The sequence below is a fragment of the Symphalangus syndactylus genome, chromosome 1 (genome assembly GCF_028878055.3).
Source record: "Symphalangus syndactylus isolate Jambi chromosome 1, NHGRI_mSymSyn1-v2.1_pri, whole genome shotgun sequence".
NCBI lineage: Eukaryota > Metazoa > Chordata > Mammalia > Primates > Hylobatidae > Symphalangus > Symphalangus syndactylus.
The window spans coordinates 89,230,862-89,252,815 of NC_072423.2; the positions used below are offsets into that span (position 1 = coordinate 89,230,862).

Genomic DNA, 21,954 nt, shown 5'->3' on the forward strand with positions numbered 1-21,954 from the left:
GGGGAGATGTGAGGGAGATCAGGAGTGTATAGGAAATTGAGCAAGGAAATTGACTATGTAAAGCGTAATCTACATGAAGAAATCCTCCAACTTACTGGGAATGGAGCCACTATACATAGGATGGCGGCTTTAGCCAGTTCATGTAAACTAAAGGAAAGGGTGATTCTATAAGGCTGGAAAAATTGGAGACACACACACACACAAACATCACAGGCAGCTCACATTTGGGGCATGTGGGTTCCAAAGAGATTTAGTTTGACTGGAAAGTTCAGGGAAGGCTTTGTGGAGGAAGAGGCTTCAGGATGAGTGTTGGAGGATGGGGTGAATCTAGACATGCCCCCGTGCCTCTGATTCACGCTCTTCTGGAATACACTGTGCCTTCTGTGCAGCTTTGATCTAATCCTTCTTTCAATGCCCAACTTGAGTTAGATGTCCAATTCCACGTCCAGCCACTCAACAAACCTGCTAGGACCAGCCCATCCCTTTGACACATCTCCCAGCTACGTCATCACTGATGGTCTGACTGAATATTTGTTTGTTCCTATCCATACTTGTACTAGAATTATCCCGACAGTGGTTATGTTCTGTCTCGTCAACTCCTTGCAAATTCTAGAGCACGTTGTTTCCTAGCATACCACCCAGCACACACCAGACACTCAATAAATGCTCACTAATTGCTTATAAGGGAAATCTATTGGCTCACAAAATCTTTTTTTTTTTTTTTTTTTTTTTTTTTGAGACAGAGTCTCGCTCTGTCGCCCAGGCTGGAGTGCAGTGGCGCGATCTCGGCTCACTGCAAGCTCCGCCTCCCGGGTTCACGCCATTCTCCTGCCTCAGCCTCTCCGAGTAGCTGGGACTACAGGCGCCCGCCACCACGCCCGGCTAATTTTTTGTATTTTTAGTAGAGATGGGGTTTCACCATGGTCTCGATCTCCTGACCTCGTGATCCGCCCGCCTCGGCCTCCCAAAGTGCTGGGATTACAAGCGTGAGCCACCGCGCCAGGCCGTGGCTCACAAAATCTTAATGACCCACTTCTGGATTTCTCACTTTCTCAAAGAGAAACTTTGGAAGGAGATCCCATGGAATCCCACTTTAACCAAGGCCATAAATACTCTGAGGGGCAAATAAACTCAGTGTAGATGCCAGAGAATAGACGTATTGACTCCAAATGAAACTGCAAAGAGGACTTTGGAGCTTGAAAGAGAAACCTAATTTGAGTTTATTTTCTAGATGATTAACATTAAATAGTGCCAACCCATTAGCTAGCACCAGAATTTCTAGATCAGGCTGCAGAAACCCACAGAGTCTGAAGAAAGAGCATCCAAACACTTACCAGGACCACAAGGTAAGACTTCTGTGAATCCTTCTGCAGGACTCTGACAGAGCCTGGATAGCACCAGCAGAGACGTGGATCTAGGCAGTCCCTGGGAAGTGTCTCTTGGGAACCACAAGGATTCAGGTGTTCAGACATAGAGTAGTGCCCTCCAGCAAGACAGGCGTGCAGCCACCCATCCTTGGAGGTGCTGGGAGGCTGGGAAGTAACTGAAGAGTCACAACAGATTCTTAAATCGAGCTCCTGTCTCTGCATGGACACAGCAATCTTAAGATAGAAGGCTGGAGACTCTGCTAGGCATTTTCTGGCTGCCTTGCTCCTTGAGCCCAGCTGTAGGCACACTGTGATCAGGTCTACTTAGGACCTCAATCTAGAACTGGTGGAACGGCTTCTGATGGAACCACTCTTTTTTTTTTTTTTTTTTTTTCTTTTTGAGACGGAGTCTTGCTCTGTCACCCAGGCTGGAGTACAGTGGCGTGATCTCGGCTCACTGCAAGTTCTGCCTCCCGGTTTCACGCCATTCTCCTGCCTCAGCCTCCCAAGTAGCTGGGACTACAGGCCCGCCACCATGCCTGGCTAATTTTTTGTATTTTTTAGTAGAGACGTGGCTTCACCGTGTTAGCCAGGATGGTCTCGATCTCCTGACCTCGTGATCTGCCCGCCTCGGCCTCCCAAAGTGCTGGGATTACAGGCGGAACCACTCTCTTTGTTCCTGACATTTTCCTGACTGGAGGTAGAATCTCAGGGGTCCCAGGAGCATCCCTCACAGGGCCCAGCTGTTTGTGCCGATTGTCAGGTCTACAGTTGTATTGTTTTTCACACATCGAAGAAGGAGTCCTGCTCTGAAAAAAAGGAAGAGAGAAATGATTCATTTTTTAATATCATGAAGCACAGTATAATATTTATCACAGTATTCATTATGAAAATTGAAGGCAGGGAGACTTTCAATTCTTCTATTTCAAATCTCAACTTCAGCATTTCCTACCTGTGTGACTATGGTCAAGGTACTTAACCCCTCTGAGCCTCAGATAGTTTGTCCGGAAAATGGTCATAACAATAATATATTGCTGGCGGAACTACCTTATATCTACAGGGTTGTGAGGCATCAACATCCAAGGATGCTGTAGTTATTATTCTAAACCACCCTCCTGGGAAACCTGTTATTCTTCAAGAAAGCAAGGAATGTCAAGGTCTAAGGCAGAAATGGCTCACACTGCCTGCACAGCCTCCATTCATGCAGCTGAACATTCCACCATCCATATGTCACTGGTAGAACATTTCTTCTGGGAAATGAAAACATAGTGAAATGCAAATAGCAGTCAGAAAAAAATAAATTTGAGTCTCAGATCTATTCCTGTGGGTTGCATAATTGTAGGCAAGTTATTCCACTTTCAGAGCCTTGATCTCCCTACTTTGCAAAGAGGCGGGTCAGATCAAAATGAGTGAGAAGACAGGGGTGAGTGCCTTAGTCGTCAGGTGAAAGACCAATGACAGTTGTTTTTCCTATGGAAGAGTAGCATGGAAAGGAGCCTCAGAGACCAGCTAGATTTTAAAATAAGGAAAAAGGTAGGAATTTCCTGAAGCTTGATATAACCAATATTTTGAACTGTTGGGATCCAAGGAAAGAGAAGTGAAACCACAAAGGAGAAGTGTAGGGCATTTCTGCATGGAAGTGGTTCTCACAGCAGCATGAGAATCACCTGGAGGGTGTGTTGAAACACAGGTGGCTTATCCTTGCCCCTGAACTTTCTGGTAGTTCTGGGGAGGGGACCAAGAATTTGACTTTTCAACAAGTTCCAAGTGACACTGATACTGCTAGTCCAGAGACCATAATTTGAGATCCTCTGCTATTAATACTAAATCAAAATAGTTTGGGGTCAATTAGGAAAAATATTCAAAACAATGGCCCTTCTCTTTTTTTAAGATTGAGGTAACACTTTTATTTTATTATTTTATTTTATTTTATTTTATTTTATTTTATTTTATTTTATTTTTACTCTAAGTTCTGGGATACATGTGCAGAACGTGCAGGTTTGTTACATAGGTATACATGTGCTATGGTGGTTTGCTGCATCTATCAACCCGTCATCTAGGTTTTAAGCCCCGCATGCATTAGGTATTTGTCCTAATGCTCTCCCTCCCCTCGCCTCCCACGCTCCAATAGGCCCCAGTGTGTAATGTTCCTCTCCCTGTGTCCATGTGTTCTCATTGTTTAACTCCCACTTATGTTTGGTTTTCTGTTCCTGTGTTAGTTTGCTGAGAATGATGGTTTCCAGCTTCATCCACGTCCCTGCAAAGGACATAAACTCATTCTTTTGTATGGCTGCATAGTATTCCATGGTGTATATGTGCCACATTTTCTTTATCCAGTCTATTGTTGAGGGGCATTTGGATTGGTTCCAAGACTTTGCTAAACAATGGCCCTTCTCCTATGGGTGGTCTCTACCTTTCAACAGAGAACAAATGTTAACTGTTCCCTCTGTGCCAGGTTTATGCTGGCAGTTTTCTCAATCTTCAAAACAATCTTGGGAGATGGTGCCATTATTATGCACCTTTTATAGATAAGAAACTGACAGCGTATGCAACTTGCTCAAGGTCGTACAACTAATAAATGAAGGAACTGAGAAGTGGACTTAGGGCTGTCTGAGCTCTTAACCCTGATACTGTCTTGCTTTCGAGTTTATTTTATAGATGATTAATATTAAATAATGCCAATTCCTCAGCTAGCATCAAACTCAAGATGACCATTGACAATTTGGAGTGTTTCTCTCACTCAGGATGCAGTTGGGACAGGGGGATCAATTTATACTTGTGATTTAGAGAGGACAGAAAGCCTCCTGAGAACATACTTCTGGCGTCCTGCACACGTTATTTTGTGCCATAGGATTTGGTGTCTTGCCAGTAAGGACTGTATAATTTAAGTAAAGGGATAAGCCCACCAGCCACAACAATTAACAAGTAAAGTACACTAGTAACATTATCTCTCATCTGAATGGGATATCTTTGCATCTAATAATATCTTTAATGTTCTGAGGGCTACATACCTACCTCCTCCCATTGCACACTTGCTCACCAGCATCAAAAAATTAAGCAATTCTCTAAGTCCAGCTTATCAGTCCTTATCAAATCGGGACAATGTCCCAGGTCTCCCTCCAAGTGATTCCCTTCTCAACTTTTTCTAATGCCCAAGATTCAGTAGAAACTGCAGGCTACTAAGGGTTTGATCGCTGTCATAATCTCTAACACCCTGGACCATAATGGTTTAAACACAAGGAAAATGCAACAAAATTTCTACATGGTCCCAATCCCAACACCAACATGGACAAGACCCACGAAGAGATTGAAAGGGATGATCATTCCCAGGCCACTTGGTCCATGGTTTCTCCTGGGATGTCAAGGGCACCCAAGAAGCCTGGGAAAGACAGTCTGTTTTTTTGCTCTGAAACCAATTAATGTTGAAAAATCATACACGAAATGCCTTAATTAAATTAAACCCATAAATGAGTTAACTAAAGGACAGAAGTACAGCTGCGGCAAATGAGAACCTAGAACCAAGAGTCAAAAGGACATCAAAGATCAAGGTAGTATCTGTGTGTATGTGTGTATGTATGTGTGTGTGTGTGTGTCTGCGTGTGTATCTGTGTGTGTGTGTCTGTGTGTCTGTGTCTATGTCTGTGTATCTGTCTTCCTCCCTCCTTCCCTCTGTGTGTGTATGTGTGTGTGTTTGTGTCTGTGTATCTGTCTTCCTCCCTCCTTCCCTCTCTGTGTGTGTGTGTCTGTCTGTCTGTCTATGTCTGTGCCTTCCTCCCTCCTTCCCTCTCTCTGTGTGTGTGTCTGTCTGTCTGTCTGTGTCTGTGTATGTGTCTTCCTTTCTCCTTCCCTCTCGCTCTTTCTCTCTTTCCCCCTTCTCCTTCCCCTCTCTCTCTCCTTCTCTCCTCTTCTTTTATCTCTTCCTCCCCCAATGCTTCTCAGCTTTATTCTCTTCACTCTGCTAACTGGTGTTCTCTGCTCCCCCTGCACACAACATACATGTGACCCCTCCAACTCTGCATAGCCTCCCATCCCACAGTAGTCCTTGGATGCAATTCCAAATTCCCAGGAGAAAGAAGTTACCAGAGCATTTGGGATCAGTTGTTCATCCCCAGATCAATCAGCTGTTGCCAGGGCAGGGGGCAAGATGGGGAGCTAGCCTGTGCCCACTCAACAAACTCGAGGCATGCAGATTAAAATGCCAACTGCAGGGGGCTAAGCAAAGCCACCACCCAGACTGTGAACAAAAGGTCTGCAAGGAGCTAAGTAGCCTCAGGAAACCTAGTCTTGCAAATCCAAACGCGTAAAAGGAAAACAGCATGTTCTTGCCAAGAAAGGCAAGAAGTTTATTTTGTCTGGTACCATGCTAGGTGATTCTTATTTTAATGAAGATGAAACTAAAGATAAGAATGAGATAAGATGCATTATTCATTTTGTCAGAAGAGGGAAATGCACCTTCTTATGTGTTTTGCAGCAGTTGTACACCATGACCGAACAGGTGATTGGAGCCAACAGTGTACCTGGCATTATTGCCCCAGGTAATGTTCACGTCATCCAGCCCAGCTACCTTGTGGCCTCTGGAAGTCATCTGCAGCCTTCAGAGGTGACCACTTACCCAATTTCACCAAAAGTAATCCAGTGTGATACAGCAAGAGCAAACTTACAGAATCTACTCATGGTGAACCAGAACTCAGCAGCAGGTGTACAGAGTCAACCCATTGGGTATCAGCGACAGTATCCGGTGGGAACAGCCAGTTTGCAGACTGTGCCTGGAGTGATCCAATACACACAGGGAATGACAAATCTCCAGATACAGCCTGGAGACCTTCAGAATCCTCTGAATGCTAACCTTGGGCTGTCACACACCTCAAACTCATCCCAGTGGAACACGTCATTTGCATCATTTACTTCATTTAATCCCAAGAAATTCATAAATGAGGAGGTCAGAACATTAGGGGTGAGTGTGATTTCTCCTTCTCTCCAATTTGGGTCACTTCATAAGCCCTCGTCTAGTGCTCTGGGATGAGGAAGGGAATGTGTTGAGAGGGTGAAGGGGAGATGGAGTGGGTGTGGGGGGCGGTTTCTGGAGGCTGGACCCAGTACAATCACCCAGATGCTGGCCCCTCTCCCTTGTCTTCCTTCCACTCCCCAAGGAGACCCATGGTTTGGGGGAGGCTGAATAATCAGTGAACTTCCCTACCTCACCCAGCTATCTATCAGGGGCATGGGTCAGCAACAATTCCACTCAAAAGACCACTGAGCGGGGAGTCAGGCAATCCAGGTCTCAGGCCAGCTAGATTTGCTGAGTGGCCTTGCAGACATCTCTTCCTCGCTCTGGGCCTCCATTTCCTCATCTTTAGAATAAGAAGATTCAGCTTTCTTAAATTCCTTCCAGCTGCAAGGTTTTGTGATTTCCTCTTCAATCAAGGGGGCCCCTGCCTCTTTCCTGCCTCCTCCAGTTTCATTTAGCACATTGCAAAGCTCAATTCAGTTCTGTTTTTGAGGCAGAAGCCAGATCCCACTGGATGCCTGGCCAACTCCTAGTATGGAGACTGGCATGTCACAGATGCCCATAGTCTATGCACTCATCCATTCAACATGGCAGGTGCCCTGCAAGGAGCTGGAGACTCAGAGATAACCAAGACATCATCCATGAAGACCAAGGAGGGTCTTTGTTCATGGCGGCTGTCATAATTACAATACCTTCTGGCAACTGCCGTGAGACACGCATAGGTTACTGTGGCTGCCCAAAGTGCAAATTGTCTGGCTTCTTTGAGAAGTAACAAACTGCCTAATGGAGGCAGGAAGACAAGGAAAGGTGCAGGAAGGGGACCCATTCCTCCTTATTTAATCCAGGATCCTTCAGGAGTAGACAAGTAGATTGTACCAGGAACAAGGCGTTGTTTGCCTCCCAAACAACTCAAAATCAAATCCTGAACTAAATTCTATAAAACAGCAATCAGGAATAGAAATCCTGATCAGGCCGGGCATGGTGGCTCACGCCTGTAATCCCAGCACTTTGAGAGGCCAAGGCAGGAGGATCACGAGGTCAGGAGATCGAGACCACCCTGGCTAACATGGTGAAACCCCATCCGTACTAAAAATAAAAAAATTAGCCAGGTGTGGTGGCGGGCGCCTGTAGTCCCAGCTTCTCGGGAGGTGGAAGCAGGAGAATGGCGTGAACCCGAGGCGGAGCTTGCAGTGAGCCGTGATCATGCCACTGCACTCCAGCCTGGGCAACAGAGCTAGACTCCGTCTCAAAAAACAATAAAAAAAAAAAAAGAAATCCTGGTCACGAGCATCGAGTGAGATTATAAATGTGTGCGGAAATCCTCCAAAAGGTAAAGCTGGTCTATGATATTGCATAGTAATTATCACCTTGTATTACAATGACTATCCTTATTATTAATTAATACTGGGTAAAGGCTTGTTAACTTTGGCTCCCAATTATTCTGAGATATTTTGGAAGGATTTGAAAATTTGTCAAAACAGAATTAAGTCAGAGCAAATGTCTGGGGAACCTGGACAAACAAAATGAAAAGCCAAAAAGCCAAAACTGTGGACTATCTTTAATCAATTACAATTTTGTTTTGGGGAGGAAACTATGCCTGCCTCTTAGCCCTTTTCCCGATTGCCCAAAGAATACTCGCCGGCAACACTTGCAGCTGCAGTATTTAGCCCGAGATAACTTGGCCAAAATCTCCCTTTAATTATAACTTTCGCATTGCTCTAGCATATCTACCTTGGAAACGAGATGTCATTCTATTTATAGCATTCTGTTTTTAGTAGTAGTATTCACATTTACAAAATACAGTAATTCTCAATTGCTAAAAATGTCAAATCCTAGAAAATGTAGCATTTCTACACATGGTGTTAACATTGTTCCCAAACAGCTGTTGGCCGAAGATTCATCTGATGAATCCAATGTTTCCGAAGTAAACAATTCTGATGTTAGTTCTGTTTAGAAATCACTCAAAAAAACCGTTTTTATCATTTATTTTCACACTGAAAATCAGCCAGATTTGCTTCAGCCTCAAGAGTGTGTTTATTTAAAATTAAATGAGTGCTGGCAGCGAGCGGCACTATTTTTTTTCTAAACGGGAACGGAGTTCATTAATATACTGATAAAGTGGGCCTGTAGACAGAGTCAAGCATGTCATCTTAGGAAAGGATGTTCATATGAAACCCAGGTCTGTCACCAATTCATAGACTCATGGACCAGAAGGGCAGAAAGTGGCTGCTCTACACTGGTCATTTGATCCCTGAGGAAACTGAGGCCCGGAGAAGCCAGTGGTAAACGCTGTAGGAGCCCCAAATGAGAGGGGATTCATCCTGGATGGGGGGTCAGGAAAAGAATCTGTCTGGTCCTTAAGGGAAGGATAGGATTTCAGTAGGAGGAGGGTAAAGCAAGCAGATTTCAGATAGTGGCAACAGTGGAGGAAAAGCAGGGGGGAAGGGGAAAAACACAGGACTTGCAGGGGACAGAGGATCTCCCCGTGTGTACGTTGCCAAGGGGAACTGGGGACATCATAGAGGAGGCCACAAAAAGAATATCGGTACCGGGAAGATGAATAGAGTCAGCAGAGGGCATTGAAATACTTACTGCATCCAGGCTGGCGCAGTGGCTCACGCCTGTAATCCCAGAACTTTGGGAGGCCAAGGCGGGCGGATCACGAGGTCAGGAGATTGAGACCATCCTGGCTAACATGGTGAAACCCCGTCTCTACTAAAAATACAAAAAAAAATCAGCCGGGCGGGGTGGTGGGCACATGTAGTCCCAGCTACTCGGCAGGCTGAGGCAGGAGAATCACGTGAACCCGGGGGGCACAGCTTGCAGCGAGCCGAGATCAGGCCATTGCACTCCAGCCTAGGTGACAGGGCAAGACTTTGTCTCAAAAAAAAAAAAAAAAAAAAAAAAGAAAGAAACTCCTACTGCATGCTAGGAACTGGGCTACGAGTTTCATAGGCACTTTCAATCTCTACCACAGCCCTGCAAGCTGGATACTGTTACCCCCATCTTACAAATATGTAGCCTCTCATAAACATGCTCTTGAGGCGGAAGCAAATCTGGCTGATTTTCAGAGTGAAAATAAAATATAAAGACCTTTCTTTGAGTTATTTCTAAACAGAACTAACATCGAATGGTCTGAATCATCAGAATCATATATTTTGGAAAAATCGGATTCATCACACGAATTTTGGCCAACAACTGTTCGAGAACGATGTTAACATCGTGCTTAGGAATGCCAGGTTTTCTAGGATTTGACATTTTTGGTTTCCCTGCAAACAAGGAAACCCTGAGGCAGAGAGGATATTTGCTGGAGACCACACAGCCGGCCAGTGCTGTAGCCAGGACAGGAGCCCAGGTGGTTTTCAGCCACAACCCAGGCTCAGCCTGTGTCTCTGCACACTTGTGGGCTCAGTCTAAAGGGAACACATTTCTTGCTCTGTTATAGGCTGTCTTACCTTTCCTTTATGCCTGTGGTTCTCAGCCTGAGTGCAAATTCGCATCACCTGTGAAGTTTTTAAAAAAACACCCAGGCATGGACCCCACCCTCAGAGATTTGTATCCGGTTGGTCTGGGATGAGCCTCAACACCAATCACACCTGGGGTGATTCTGGGGCACAGCCAGGGTGGAAAGCACAGCTCCACAGCCCACAGGCCCCCAGTTCTGCTCTCTCACAGTGACTTGTTCTCCCTGCAGGCCATCCAGATCCTCATCGGCCTGACGCACATGTTCTCTGCAATTAACCCTGTGCTGTATCACTATTCTTCTGTGACCTGGTTGTCAGGGTACCCACTCTGGGGAGGATTATCCGTGAGTACAAGGCCATATGGTCTCCTTCCTGGGTCACCAGACTGGGACAAGAAGGAAGTGGAGGAAGAAGGAGCGTGGAATCCCATTCCCAGTAATATGCCTCTGTAGACTAGAGCCAGCCTCCAACTTGCAGATACAGCAAAGGGTTGTATCAACTCCCTGCCCCAGCAACACTCCCTCCCACCACCACCCTCCCCATCTCCCATGCCCCCACCGAGCCTCTAGGGAACTATTAGCTACAAGCACTCATTATCAAGTGCTTTACCTCTTCTACCCTCTCTGGGTTCTCTTTTATGAGATATTTATCTGATAAGGCTGGGCCGAGTGGCTCACGCAGGTAATCCCAGCACTTTGGGAGGCCGAGGTAGGTGAATCACTTGGGGTCAGGAGTTTGAGACCAGCCTGGGCAACATGGCAAGACCCCCCATCTCTACAAAAATACAAAAAATTAGCTGGGTGTGGTGGTGTGCGCTTGTAGTCCCAGCTACTTGGGATGCTGAGGTGGGAGGACCACCTGAGCCCAGGAGGTGGAGGCTGCAGTGAGCCATGATCGCACCACTGCACTCCAGCCTGGGTAACAGAGTGAGAGCCTGTCTCAAAGAAAAAAAAAAGAAATATCTCATATGTAACTCAGAATACGTAAAGTTGTGTGCTATAGACAGCATCTACCTACCATACCAGTTATGGGAGCCGACTGCAAAATTTCCAGGAATTATGTAAAATGATTGTCAAACCATTTGGTAGCAGGAAGTTGGCCATGTTGGGTATACATACGACATGGAAATCAACACGTGCTCCAAATCAGGGCCCTTCCCTGCACTGCTGCCACCTCATAAGGCAGATGTTAATCATTTACCAGCAGGCCATTCAGTGTATTTAATCTTGCAGAGCTTAAATAATATTAATAAATTGAACATCCACATGTACGATTCCACTTAGATAAGGTCCCTAGGGTAGTCAAATTCATAAAGATAGAAAAAGCAGCATGGTGATTGCCAGGGGCCGGGGTAATGGGGTAATGGGGAGTTAGTGTTTTATGGGGACAGAGTTTCAATTTGGGATGATAAAAGGAGATCTTGGGGTGGCTGGTTGCACAACAGTATGAATTTTCTTTTCTCTTCTTTTCTTTTCTTTTTTTTTTGAGGTGGAGTCTTGCTCTGTTGCCCAGGCTGGAGTGCAGTAGTGCCATCTCAGCTCACTGCAACCTCTGCCTCCTGAGTTCAAGAAATTCTCCTGTGTCGGCCTCCCGAGTAGTTGGGATTACAGGCATGCACCACCATTCCCAGCTAATTTTTTGTATTTTTAGTAGAGACAGGGTTTTGCCATGTTGGCCAGCCTGGTCTCGAACTCCTGACCTCAGGTGATCTGCCCACCTTGGCTTCCTAAAGAGCTGGGATTACAGGCATGAGCCATCCCAGCCAGCCTAACAATATGAATTTTCTTTGTGCTAGTAAACCAAACACTTGAAGGGGTTTGAATGGTATGTTTTAAGTTGTGTGTATTTTACCACGATTTAAAATAATACATTAAATTAAAGTTTTTAAAAATGAACACTTACATGTCCACCACCTAACTTAAAAAACAAAGTATCACCCGTGGTTTTTAAATTTTCAAATCCCTATGAGTATCCCCTCTATGCCCCGAGAGGTAACCACTATTTTCAATGTAATGTTTTTCATTCCCTTGCTTTTTTTTTTTTTTTTTTTTTGAGACAGAGTCACTCTGTCACCCAGGCTGAGACACAGTGGCACAATCTTGGCTCACTGCAACCTCTGCCTCCTAGGTTCAAGCGATTGTCCTGCCTCAGCCTCCTGAGTAGCTGGGATTACAGGCGTGCACCACTACTCCTAGCTAATTTTTGTATTTTCAGTAGAGACAGGGTTTCACCATATTAGCCAGGCTGGTCTCGAATTCCTGGTCTCATGATCCGCCCACCTCAGCCTCCCAAAGTGCTGGGATTACAGGCGTGAGCCACCGCGTCCAGCCTCCCTTGCTTTTTTTTATGGTCCGATCATATTTACCTATATGCCTAAGCAACGAGTGGCTTGGCTTTGCATGTTTACAAATGTGTATACATGGAATAATCCTGTATCTGAATGCAGCTGGCTCTTTTCCCCCACTGGGCATTTTGTTTGGGAAGAAGTGAGTTCCTTTGAAGGGTAGCTTCAAGAGAGCTAGCAAAACCCCTGAGTGCCCCTATTCTCCCCCACCAATAATCCCACCCTTGTTCTCTCACTTGAACTGCATGACCCACTTGTAGATAGAGAGGGCCGGAATCATTATCTATGCCCATTTGCCAGATGAGGAGACTGAAGCTCAAGATCTTCCTCTAGCACTTTCTGGCTATGAGGATGACACCACCACATCCTCATAGCCAGAAAGTGCTGGAGGAATGTCCTGAGCCCAGGCCCCCTCAGTTCAGGGCTCTCATAACTGAACAGAGCTCTTACTGCCTCTGATGCTCATGTTTCCATCACCTGCCTAGCAGCATCAAGTGCTAAAGAGGACCCTCCAGCTGGGTCCAGGACCACAGCAGATGAGGCCACAGCCCAGGTCTCCTGTCTCCCAGCCCCAAGGCTCCACCCCCCACACTACTCAGCCCCTGATTTTCCAAGATCACAGTTGAGGATAGGGCAGCGTGAGGCCAAATGAGCAATAAATGCATTTGGGCGATGATATGTCCAGACAGTGGACTCAAGGAGAATCAGTCAAAAAATAATAATAATGAGATTTACAGCATCCTAGGACAAAATTCAGGTTTTTAGGAGAAAGGAAGGTGTTAGCGTAGACCCACAGAAGTTTGAGTATCATGGTATTTAGTATATTTGGTGCCTAACCATTGGGATAGTAAAAATGTTGGGAGGAAATAAACAGATTTGCACATTTTGTGAAACAAGGTGCATAGAACATAAAGATTGAGAAATGCGTCCCTGAGTGGACAGCTGTCTTTTTTAACATGCTGCACAATTGGTCATTCTTTTTTTCGTCTGCCTAGTATATTGTATCTGGATCCCTCTCAGTATGGGCTGCAAAGGACCCCAGTCCTTGTGTGGTAAGTCACAGTGCTGTCTTTGATGATCCTTGAATGTTAGAATTTGACTCTCTACCAAACATGAAAAACAGAGACTCACAGTAGTGTTGTGGCCTGGCCCTGGCCCTGGGTACAGTGCATTTCCATACCTTATTCCAGTCAATCCCCATCACTCTATGAAGCTGTATTATCCCCATTTTTCAGAGGAGAAAATTGAGGAGCAGAGAGGTCAGGTGGTTTGCCTAAGATCACACAGTGAGTACATGGCAGAGCTGGGATTTGACCCCAGAACCCTCTGATTCCGAAGCTGTTCTTTTTTAACTATTGCATTTTACTATTCAAAAACTTAGCTCTTTGGGAAACTCATGAGTATTTATGTGCAGTGCCTTATGGGTGCTCTGAATTAAGCAGAAAGCCAGGCCTGAGCCAAACGAAAATGTGTGTGCATTTTAGCCATCTCTTTAAGATATTTTCCACCATCCTCTTTGTGTGGACCTAGAAAAGTGACAGCAATGCCTGCCTTGAGCAATTTAAAGTCCCAACCAAGAGCACAGGACCCAGAATTCCCTTGCACCTTTGGGGCATTTATTCTCTGTCTCAGCATCCAGCAAAGTATCTGGTCATGTTTTGATTTTTGTTGCAGCCTCTAAGAAGCTTAGGGATAAATTTAGAGCTCCACAATGGCCCTTCTCTCATCTCCTTCCTTCTCAGGTCCTCCTTTCCCTCTCCACTTTCTCTACATGGCTTGTCGTCTTTCTTCTGCCTTTTGATGGGAAATCAGTGGGTCAGCTAGGTGCTGGGTGTCTAACAGAGGGTTTCCCAATTACCAATCTCCAGTCTACAAGGCAAACTCCTGTGGCCCCACAGTCTGCCTTGCTTCACCCCCTTTAGGAAGAACAGAGTCCTCCAGACACCCCAGCATCAGCCAAGCTCACACCGCCTGTTCATATCCGAACAGGACTGGGAAGTTCCATATCCCCTGGGAAGTCAAATGCTCTCCCTAAGGTGTCTGCTGACTTGTGGGGGTCTCCTGGTCCTCTCTTGCTCTGACATCTGACTTTCTATTGAAATCTCAACTTCCGTTTCTACTTTATACATCTTACAGCTGTCCTGGCCTCAGCCCAAATGTAGAACACAGTCCCTTTCTCTTTCACCTTTCTCTCTTCATCCCCATAACCCTCTTAAAGGGAAGCAGCTTGAGTAGGGGACGGAAAATGAATAATTAGAGGATTTCAGCCTCTCAACACTGAGCAGCAGACCCCTCAAAGTTGAATATGAGACTTTCCGGTTCTGAAAACCTTCCCCAGCCAATCCTGCCAGCATGCTGGCCCCAGCCTTCCACCACAGGGACCAAGTCTCCCCAATTCCCTTCCCTCAATTCAAGCTTGGGATCTCTGCTCACTTCTTCTGCAGAGCAGGTCTGCATCTTTGCCTTATCTCTTTCTGAATCTCATTGCCTACTCTCTGCTGCTTCGCAAGAAATTTTCCCAAACACATCCAGTCCCTGCCATAGAAGGATGCTGCACATTGATTAACGAATGATTTTGGGTGGAGGTTTGGAGGAAAGAAAGGATCAGGTAAAACAATTAACAGCTACTAGGCTTAATACCTGAGTGATGAAATAATCTCTACAACAAACCCCCATGCCACAAGTTTACCCATGAAACAAACCTGGACTTGTACCCATGAACTTAAAATAAAAGTTTAAAAAAAAAGCAATGGTTTTTCTCACCTCACTATCGCTAAAATAAATGCTTCTCCACCCTGCCTGGCCATCTCTTTTCTGCCCTGCCTTCTCTCTTCTCTGCCCTGCCTTCTCTCTTCTCTGACTTCCCAAGAGTCCCCACAAGCTGGGCTTCAGACTCTTCAGACTCGGCTCCCTCTCTCCTCTCCCTCCTCTCCTGCAGGTGAACAGCAGCATCAGCTTGAACATCATCAGCGCACTCTTTGCCTTTGCCGGGATCTTCGTTATCATTACAGATCTGATCCTTTACTATGTGACGGTGAGCATTTGACTGCCAGGGCCCCGTGCTGCCAAAGGACCAGGAGGGCTTCTGAGGTTGCCTCCAGAGCAGAATGGAATTGCCCCAGAATTCCATCCTAGTATGACAACCACTACATCCATAAGCTATTTAACCCTCACCAAAACTCTGTGCCCTCTGAGGTGGCCATGATAAACTCCATTTCACAGTGAGGACACTGAGACTCAGAGAGGTATAGCCACTTGACCCCTCCTCATACCTATCCTATTCTCCGCTTGGAGGTAGCAGGTGGCCAGGTAAGCAGCCTAGGCAGCTGCCACACTCAGACTCACAAGATTACCTGCCCCTAGGGGTCTCTCAAGGGATAGCCTTTCACACAAACAGGAGGTGCTGATGCTAGTTCTGGTCTTTTGGTGGGGGGACCTCCAGACGCAGATGCAAAGACAAGGATTCAGGTGCAAGTCGTGTATTTCAGAGGTTATTCTAGGAAACCTCGCTAGAGGGGGGAAGAAGTAAGACAAACAAGGGGAGGAAGCTGCACTATAAACGTTATTATCTGGCAAGGACCCCTGGAGATGGACCTGCCAGGGCCCTGGTAGCCAGGGAATGATATGCACCTTAGCTACACCCTGTCTTGGAGAGAGGGAGCTGGGGTATTTATCCATCAACTCCCCTCAATCATTGATCAAAAACTGCCCCTGAGGGGCATCAATTCCCTAGTGCTTCCAGTCTGCCATGCTCATGGGCAAAGGAGTTTCTTGTGGCCAAAGGAAGCCCTCAAGTGAAGCCATGCAAACGAAAGTCAGGCAGCAGGCATGGAAGGACATCAGTAACATTGACACAGTACTTGAGGAGGCCTGAAGAACAAGATCGAGAGTAGCTAGCTCCACAGTTGGCTGCAATCTGATCCTCTCTCAGGACTAACCAAATGGGCAAGGGAAGGCTGGCAGGACACACGGTCTTAAACCAGACGTGTCTACAGGCGTGAGGGCAGTCTCTAAGGGGAGAGCTCCCTGAAGGCCCCAGGAAGAAACCTGATGCACAGGGTGTAACTTGGTATCCAGGGGATGTGGCAGCAAGACGCTGGCCTCTGGAGTCCAACAGGATGCAACAGGATGTCCCAACAAGGGAGTGGATTGTGGTCATGCAGAACCAAGAGCACAACAGCTACAAATCCTAAAGGTGGTCATTTGGCAATCAGTATCTCTGTCATCAAGGAGCACACTAGTGCAGTGTAGCACAACGGCGCTGGATTCCAACAGGCATTCCAAGCCCTGGGCTCCCCACCCTCTGCTCCAGAGAAAGAGTGTGTAGGCATGAGAGGAGCTCAGTGACCCCTCCCACCCTACTGTGGGCAGGGACCAGGCCCAGAGCACACTGAGCTCTCTGGGGCCCCTTCAATCCTGCCTTAGCTTCTGTCTTGACAGAATCCCTTGAAGCTCTGAGGTCCCATCCCAACCTGTCAAGGGCAGTATGAGGCAGGGATACTGGAAGAGGGCTGAGAAAGCCAGGAGCCAGGCAGAGCTAATGACCCCGACCTAGCTGGTTTCTATCCCCTGGCCCCATTCAAGGAGCCCAGACCCTCACACTGGGTTTCCTAGACAGTGCACTTGTTGAAATGTCTCAGTTTGGGTTCCTCCCAGAAGCAGAATTTGAGACAAGTAGTTTATCTGGGAGAGGAAACAAACACCAACCTAAGCGGTAAGGGAGCTGGGGTATTTATACACCAGACCCTGACAGTCATGGAGAGAGGGCTATTCTCAAGAGGCACTCATTTCCTGGAACTCTGAGCCTGTGCAAACAGCAAAGGAGGCTCCAGAGGCCAGAGAGAGCCCTGAGGCAAAGGAATACAGGTGCTGGCAGTTGAAGTCAGGCCAGTGACTAAGAGGGTAAGGCAAGGGCATATAAAATGGGTGACCCAAGCATCTGTTCCAAAGGGCCACATGCAGAGAGGGTCTCAGGCCTTCTAGGTGAGGTGTGTGGCACTCCAAATGTGGACTGTCACCTAGGCCATCAACCTGAAGGACTAAATGCCTTCAATTTCTCTTTGCCTTTAGACATATACAAAGGCAGTTTCTGGCAGTCTTCTCCCCTTTGCCTTCCTGGAGGTCATCCTCACTTGTGTGGTCTCACATTTTGGGTGCCAGGCTACCTGCTGCAGACAATTTGAGGTAAGTATTGGACTCTGTTCCAGGAATCAGAGCATGCTCTGGGGTTGGGCGTGGGCTATAGCAAGAGGTAAGCAGAGATCTGGAGAAATGAGGCCTGAGAGAGGGTATATTAGTTAAGTTTTGCTGCATAGCAACCTACCCCAGAACTTAGTGACTCCTGGTTATTTAGCTCTTTATTCTGTGCATCATTAGCTTGGGCTATGATCAGTGGGTAGCTCTTCTGTTGGCTTCAGATGAACTCACCCTTGTATCTTAGCTTGGGGATGGTTGGTCTCCAGAGACCTTCGTGAAATAGCTCACCTCTGCTCCACATGTTATCTCATCCTCCAGTACGCTCACCAGAGCTTCTTCATGGGGAGCTGGGTTCCAAGAGTAGCAAGACACAGCAAGCTCCCACAGGCAAGCACTTTAAGTCCCTGCTTGCATCACATTTGCTAATGTCCCACTGGCCACAGTCAGTCACATGGCCAAACCCAGATTCCACGAGTGGAGCAACAGCTCTACCTCTTGATAAGAGGAGCTACAAAGTCACCCAGCAAAGGTTAATGAATATAAGGATTTTAACCAGTATTGCAGTCTACAACACTCTTTCCTCTGGCCACAAATTACTCACAGCTGTCCAAGATGCAAAGTATGCTCAGCCCATATTTTGGATGCCCAAACATCCCATCTAATCATGACATCAGGCTTGAAGTCTAGGATCCAAATCAGATCTAGATGTGACTGAGGATTTGGGTGTATTGCTTTTCTTGATCCAGAAACCATGAACTAAAAGCAAGTTCTGTCCCCATATATCCAACCTACTTTAGTGAGAGAAAAATAGGATAAATAGAATTCTGTTATTTCCCCATTCAATAAAGGAAAGAACAGAAGCACAAGATTGTCACTGCTCCATAATAATTCTGAAATCCTATGGGGCACATGTTGTCCTACCCTGGAAGCAGAGAATGTTTCTTGATTAGGAGTCAATTTGTCTCTCTGGAAGTCTCTACCCATGCCATTGTTTTCTACTGCTTCCTGAGAGGAGCTCTCTAATCCATTGTTTTCCAGGACCTTGACTCCATCCTCTGGACTCTTGGCTCCACCCTCAGAAACATGTTTTCTTTTTGCATAAGAAAAGGCCTATATTTTCCACCTTGCTTTCTCAATCTGCTTCCCATATTAAGAGTGAGCCCCAAAGGTCTTTTTGCAGTTTGAGCAATTTCAGTCAGATTTGGTCCAAGTTGGTAATCCTGTTACTAATACAATTCCCTTAAAAATTCCAAGGGTGTTTTATGTATCAGATTATGGCTTTCACCATCTGATAAGAGCCACACCTGAGACTGTGTTCTAGACACACTTCTTGATCTAAATCTACCAATGTCTATTTTGGGATTAGGCTTCTGTGAGACCAATACCTTAAGATTCTTAGAAGCATTTCTGTCTAGCTGAAAGGGTCTAATAAGCACTGATTAAGCCTTTCAAAGGTCTTAACAAAGGGCTGTGTAGACACATCTTTGTTTGATCTTTGTTCTTAGGCCTGGTTTTACTTTGAATGCTATTTATCCATTGAGGACCTTGGAAATTAGAGAAAATCTTGTTTTCTAACTCATCAAGTCCTGGGCTCTCTACTTTGCCTCTAAATACCGCTTGCAAACTAAATCATTCCTTCTTTATCCTCTCACTTTCTCACAGCACTTTACCATACGCAACCAGAAGCACCCAAATGACATTTTCAATACTTTGCCTGATGATCTCCTTAGCCAAGTCCAAAAGTTATTAGATGCATATTTTTGTCTTCTAAAGTACAACAGCACTCCACCACTACACAACATGGGAAATCATTTCTCCAGTCTGCTGTAGCAGTTTCCTCTCCCCTTTTCCAGATTCCTCCAGCAGTGAGATCACCACTTTTCCAGCCTTTGCTAGAGGCTTACTCACAGCTTCTCCAGCCCCACCTGCCACCTAGTCCCAAACCCAATGCATGTGTTGGATTATTGTTATCTTACTTCTAGCTACCAATTTCTAAGTCAATTAGCTTTTGCCCCATATCAAACAACTCCAAAACTTAATAGCTTACTCAACAACCACTTATGTAGCTCCTGATTCCCTGGGTCTGCTGGGCAATTCTTCTGATCTCTGCTGGGCTTGCCATGAGTCTGCAATCAGTTGGTGAGTTGTCTGGTGGCTGGATAATATTGGGCAGTCCCACATGGGTGTCTGGCTGTTTGCAAACTGGCAATCAACAGGGACAACTGGGCCACTTGTCTTGCATTATCCAGCAGTCAGGCCAGTCTTTATGTTCAGTGTTCCAAAGAGCAACAAGAGAAAGCAAGCTCCAATGGGCAGACACCGTACAGGCCACATTTACTGTTGTCCCCTTGGCCAAAGAAAGTCACATGACCAAGCCCAGCATCAGGGAGAGGGTCTACCTAAAGGTATGGAAACAGAAAGGAGAAAAAATTTATGGCCATTTTTGTTGTTTACTACAGAGGAAGATGATGACCACATGTCCTTTGTCTTTCAGAATGTGACAGTGATTCCAACCGTATCCAGTTTCGACCCAGCCAATACCACCACCAGCCCTGTCAATGCTACCACTGGTCCTGTCAATGCTACCACTGGCCCTTTCAGTGCTACCAATGGTCCTGTCAATGCTACCATTCACCCTGTCAACACCACCACCAGCCCTGTCAATGTTACCACTGGTCCTGTCAATGCTAACCTTGGCCCTGTCAATGTGACAACTGGCCCCCTTAACACTACCACTGCCTGTGCCAAAACTACCACCAGCTCTGTCAATGCTATCCACACCAACAGTGTACCCCCGAACCCTCATACCAAGAAATAGCTGATTTGCACAGAGATAGATGACATGGGATGCCTGTCTCAATGACAAGGGGATACACTGCAGCAGTATCTTTCTTTCTCCCTGAAACTTCCATGACCATAACTCTAGCCTTGTTGCCAGACTGAAATGAACAAGCATTTCCTCTCCTCTTCACTCCTAAGCTTCATTTTTGTTTGTTATTGATGTCTTTTTTTTCATTCATAAATAATTTTCCTTTGGCTGTCAGTATCTTTTAACCTTGGCAAAGTGCAGGGTGCATTTTGTTTCCATGGTTCCTGATGTATGCTCACTGTTGAAAAACGGGTTCTAAATTGGTGCCTCAGCCATGGAATTCTTGTAGGTCCAACTTCTTCCCAGTCCCCAGCTCTAACTCTGACATGGTTCTCCCCAACAGAGGACGGGGAGCAATGTGGAGTGTGTTCAGTATTCCCAGGTGTAGGAGGAGGAAAATCTTTGTGACCTAGAGTTAGGTGAAGAGTTTTTAAACAAGACACCAAAAATACAATTCACAAAAGGAAAAAAATCAATAAGTTGGATTTAGAATTAAAAACAGTTGCTCTGTGAAAGATCTTGCTAAGATAAACAGTCACAGGCTGGAAGAAAATATTTGCAAATCATATATCTGACAAAGGACATGTTTCCACAATATATAAAGAACTCTCTAAACTCAACAATATAAAAAAATCTAATCACAAAATGGACAAAAGGCTTGAACAGAGGCTCTAACAAAGAGAATATAGGGTTGCAAATAAGCGTATGGAAAGATGTTCAATGTTATTAGCCGTTAAGTACAATGAAATAACACTACACACCTATTAGAATGGCTAAAATTAAAAATACTGATAATACCAAGTGCTGGTGAAAACAGAGCAACTGGAGGTCTCAGATGTTGTTAGGATGTAAATGGCACTGCTACTCTGGAAAACAACTTGGCTGATTATTATAAAGCAAAGTATGCACTTACCATATGACTCAGCAATCTTGCTCCTGGGTATTTATCCTAGAGAAAATAAAACTTACTTCCACACAAAATGCGAATAGCAGCTTTATTTGTAATAAACAAAAACTGGAAACAACCTGAGTGTTCTTCACTGGATAAATAATGGAAAAGCAAATTGTGCTACATCCATACAACAGAATACTTCTCAGCAGTAAAAAGGAACAAGCTATTGATGGCTGTGGGGGAAGCAAAACTTTACCTCTATCTATCTTCATTTTTGTTTGTTATTGATGTCTTTTTTTTTTCTTTCATAATAATTCTCCTTTGGCTCTCGGTATCTTTTAACCTGGCAAAGGGCAGGGTGCATTTTTGTTCCGTGGTCCCTGGTGTGTGTTCACTGTTGAAAAACCAGTTCTAAGTCAGTTCTAAATCAAGCTAAAATAGGTTTTCAGCTGAGGCTCTTTAACAAAAAGACAGGTTAACAAGAGAAAAGCAGTTTAATTAGCCCACACAGCACACATCACCTGGGAAAAACCTCAAGGAGAAGTAACTCAGGGCAGTGGCTTGGAATCTGCTTACATAGCATCTTCCCCAAAGAACAATGGATTTGTAGAGAAATGACAGGACAAAGGAAAGCAGTTTTAGGCTTCCAAAGGCAGGAAACGGTGGGAAGTTAAATATATGGAAAGAAACTAATGGAGTAAGGTTTGCTTACAGTTTCCTCTGGAGCGATTTCTGGGCTAATAAGAGTCTAGAGTCTTCTCCAGCAAAGGAGAATTTACATCCTGCCTTTAGGCAGAAAAGGAAGAGGATAGAG

General features: G+C 45.5%; 2 protein-coding genes across 2 annotated transcripts in view; both read left to right on the top strand.

Moving 5' to 3' along the window:
• The first annotated feature begins 1,271 nt into the window (after positions 1–1,271).
• Positions 1,272–21,229, top strand: MS4A18 (membrane spanning 4-domains A18). Its single transcript, XM_055294123.2, has 7 exons — positions 1,272–1,346; positions 5,839–6,321; positions 10,070–10,183; positions 13,179–13,235; positions 15,122–15,217; positions 17,254–17,367; positions 19,874–21,229. Exons 2-7 carry the CDS (start codon positions 5,851–5,853, stop codon positions 20,195–20,197), a joined length of 1,176 nt encoding a protein of 391 aa, XP_055150098.2. The 5' UTR covers positions 1,272–1,346; positions 5,839–5,850; the 3' UTR covers positions 20,198–21,229.
• The window catches only part of MS4A15 (membrane spanning 4-domains A15), a 40,054-nt gene continuing 31,328 nt past the window's right edge, over positions 13,229–21,954 (top strand). Inside the window, exon 1 of the mRNA XM_055294158.2 lies at positions 13,229–13,235. The gene's annotated coding sequence lies outside the window, so the exon portion shown is untranslated. The remainder of the gene's footprint in view (positions 13,236–21,954) is intronic.